Genomic DNA, 3,685 nt, shown 5'->3' with positions numbered 1-3,685 from the left:
CCAGGCCCCACCCCGCCCCGCCCCGCCCCAATTCTGATCACTCCTTGGCCCGCCAGCGGCGGGCTGGCCACGCGCATCCTTTAAGGGCGCGCGGGCCACCGCTGCGGAGCCCCAGCGGTCACCCCCCACCAGGCTGGGAGGGCTCGGAGTCAGCCCTGGCACACGGGGTTCACAGCGTTCTGGGGTGGGGGTGGGGGTGGGCGATTACCGGGCGCCGTGGTACCGCTGAGTGAGCTCAGGCCAGGGTGTCCATTGCTGGTCCGCGGTGCCATAGGGAGGCCGGAGCCGATGGAAAAGTACCAGGTGCCAGCTACCCCGCGGGGAGACGGGCCAGCCGGGCCCGGGGCCCCCAGCGGGTAACGGCCGGGCCGAGTTCCGCCGGTGACTGGCCATCGCGGTGACCGGTGACCGCCGTGCCCTTTGCCTCTGCTTCAGGGTCCCCTCTGAAGTGACAAACGCTCCAGCCCCACTGGAGACGGGGAAGGAGACAGCAGGCTTCTCCCCATCCGTCCCGCGCTGGGCTAGTGAGGCCAGCGCAGGAATGTCCAGAGATATAACCAAGAGCCCAGATCCCCAAACGTCCAGTTGGTAGTCCCGGGGGACCTGGACCTTTCCTGGGTCTGTGAAAGCATTTGGGACCCAATTCTGGAGAACTGAAGGGATGCTGCGAAGAAAAGACGAATATTGGGTTAAATATGGCAACTCTAGAAAACATCAGAGTCCCTCCTGGTAAAGATGCGTCCCTCGGAGAGGATGTAGGTCTGGTTTCCTCACTGAGGTCGACCTTTGTGACAGAGGATGTCAGCTCGGAGTCCCCACAGCAGGAGGACTTTTTTTTTTACAACAATTATTTTTCTTTTTTTAAACATTTATTTATTGATGCACACAGAACTGGGGTGCAGGCCAGAGGATCCACCAGAGACAGATTGGGGAGCAGAACAGGCAGATGGACCGAAACCCATTGCTGAGGGGAGCAGCAGGGATACCGGAGGGGTCTGCTGTGCCATGGGGGTCACCTCCAGGGTGGGGCTCAAACTGGGCAGTGAAGCGGCTGCGGCCGGCCTGCGCCACCAGGGAGGGCCACGAGAACTTTAAAGAAAGATTTTATGTTTTTAACTTATGCACACAACAAATGGGGTACAGGCCAGAGGTGCGGGGGTGAGAGGACTCCCCAGAGACAGTGGGGAGCAGAACAGGCGGATCGGCCAAAACACACTGCTGAGGGGCAGCGGGGAGGCAGGAGGGGCCTGCTGCGCCCCGGGCCATGGCTCCCCTGCTAGTGCTGAGGCGTGGACCCTGCGCCACCAGGGAGGCGCCGCTAGAGAACCTCAGGCACCGTCACTATCGGGAAGATGTTTGAAAAGGGCCGAGATTTGGGAGCATTTCTTGGCCCGGCCGGCCGGCCGAGCCTGCTACCTGAGTGGCCCTGGGCGTGGGCGGCCTTAAGCCAGTTTAAGCTGGCTCAGGCCATGCTCCTGGGTTGGACTACAGAATTGCAAGACTTTTCAGGTCTTCAAGAAGCCCCTTCCTCCCAGTCTCAGAATTGTAGCCCCTCCTCCCTCCCATCAAGTTCTGGCTGGTGGCCGGATCTCAGGTGTCAGACCCGGCCTGCAGTCCAGCGGTGGGCTGCCCCTAACCTCACGGGCGGCCGGCGGCCCAGCTCCTGTGCCTGAGTGTGGCTGGAAGTGGCTGCAGCACCACCGATCGGCGCCTGTAGGGCATTGAACAGTGCCAGGTGCTGGCCATGCTGCTTGGCTTCTCATTTGGGCCCCGGGGTCCTAGGGGCCTGGAGGGAGTGGACTTCCCCGGGGGCCGCTAGCCCTGGTCCTTCCCCGAGCTCGGAGAAGGGACCTGGGCTGTGGGAGGCACTCGAGAGTGGTCCAGGAGCAGGTCCGGCCCAAAGGGTCCGGCCTTCGGGGCGGCTCCCACGGCAGCCCCTTGTGGGGAGCGGAGACGCGTGGGGTGGGCGCGAGAGGCGGCCAGGGCTTCCCGACGCCGCTCTCACCCCTGGCAGGTTCTGGAGCGGCTGACCCCTGGGGCGCTGGGGGTGAACATGGTGGTGGAGGAGTCAAGCAGCAAGGAAAAGCTGGTGATAAAGCAGGTGAGAAAGAGGCCGCTCGCGCACCCAAGGGGCTGCTGCCCCCCACACGCCCCTGCTCACGGCCAGGTAGACGGGGTTCCTTGGCCCAGCTGTCTGGGAGGCCATGGCTAGGGAGCTCAGGGGCAGCCAGAGGCCCCAGGCTCCCGGAGCACTCGATGCCTCACGTGGATGAGGGGATGTTCCTTTTGCTGCGACAGCAGACCCGTGTGCACCGGGCCCGTGCCGCCTCGGTGAGTGCCCCCCCTGGCATGCAGGAGCCGTCGGGGCTGCAGAGCGGCCAGCACTGCGTGGACCCCAGGGTCGGCACGGTGGGGTGGGGGCGCAGGCCTCGGGGCAGCCCTGGCCGCGTGCCAGGCCGAGGGATGCAGCAAGTGGGGCCCAGGGGAGGAGAGCCCCTGAACGAGCCGGACTCCGAGTAATCAAAGAGCGTTTTTAAACATTTATTTTTGCATGCAGAACCGGGTGCAGGGCGGAGGCCCAGGGGGTGAGAAGACGCACCAGAGACAGAGTGGGGAGCGGAACAGGCGGATCCGCTGCCATACATGCCCTAGGGGAGCAGTGGGGAGCAAGGGGAGGTCTGCTGCGCCCTGGGGGTCACGCCTGGGCCGGGGATCGAACTCGTGCTGCGCTGGCTGCGGCAGCTTCACTGTGCTGCGCTTTAACCCCTGCGCCAGCAGGGAGGCCTCAAAGAGCATTTTGTAAGTCAGTCAGTCTTCCTTGAACAAAAACATAACCAGTGGAGGGGTGCTGGGCTGGGTGTCTCCTGGCCCCTTTCCTACCGTTTGTGAACTCACGGGCATGGGGCTGCGGGTGCTTCCCCCAGCGTGGGGCGGCCCGCACCCTGGCGCTGGCGCAGCGCCCGCGTCGGGTCCCAGCAGCTCCTGTGCCCACACCCTGGCGCGGCAGCCCTTAGTTGTCTCCATGTTCCACGCTGTTCCGGCAGTTTGTTCTGTTAGTGATTTCCTCGGGGTGAGCTCCAAGGGTTCACATGTGCGATGCTCTTCAGGCTTTTGCTTGTTCAGGCCAGTTTCGTGGAAGCCCGGACCCCCCTAGAGGAGGGAGGAAGGGAGAGACCCCCGTGCCTGGGCAGCAGGGTCGCCCACGTATCCGGGGTGGCCCACCACACCTGCAGCCCCGCCACGGCCACCGCGTTCACGGGCCTGTCACTCGCCGTCTCCTGAGCCCATGGCAACCCCCACTCCGCGTGCTGATGCTTTGCCAACCCGAGCAGAGCGGTGTGGCTTTGGGGCCACGTGTCGTTTGCTCCCCGGCTTCAAGGTGGTCTGAAACCCGGGGCTGAGCATTCCCTGGAGTTGGTATAAAGCCTCCCAGGCTTCCCCTGCTCAAAGTGATTTTTGGTTTTGTTTTTAAGTGCCAGAGAATTTTATGGAGGGGCTTTGAAGGGGTGGGGGGCGAGCTCCAGCCTCTCGGGACTGGGGGAGACCTCCCAGCTTCCCAGCTGCAGAAATCACTGCGACCTCCCTGGTCCCATTTGGTGCCACGTGTGGGGAATAAGTGGTAGGAGCCTGGCGCCCTGGTGAATAATGCTGGTGGCGGTGCTGGTAGCAATGGTGCAGGGGATGG

General features: G+C 63.7%; 1 protein-coding gene across 1 annotated transcript in view; it reads left to right on the top strand.

Annotated features, from left to right (window-relative positions):
* The first annotated feature begins 288 nt into the window (after positions 1-288).
* STKLD1 (serine/threonine kinase-like domain containing 1) overlaps positions 289-3,685 on the top strand; it is a 14,841-nt gene continuing 11,444 nt past the window's right edge. Inside the window, exons 1-3 of the mRNA XM_012721190.1 lie at positions 289-303; positions 2,015-2,101; positions 2,299-2,409. Coding sequence (XP_012576644.1) covers positions 289-303; positions 2,015-2,101; positions 2,299-2,409 — 213 coding nt within the window. The remainder of the gene's footprint in view (positions 304-2,014; positions 2,102-2,298; positions 2,410-3,685) is intronic.

The sequence above is a fragment of the Condylura cristata genome, unplaced genomic scaffold (assembly GCF_000260355.1).
Source record: "Condylura cristata isolate star-nosed mole 26May11 unplaced genomic scaffold, ConCri1.0 scaffold00006, whole genome shotgun sequence".
NCBI classification, from domain to species: Eukaryota; Metazoa; Chordata; class Mammalia; order Eulipotyphla; family Talpidae; genus Condylura; species Condylura cristata.
Note: the sequence above shows the minus strand (reverse complement) of the source record. Positions and strands in the feature narration are given on the sequence as shown.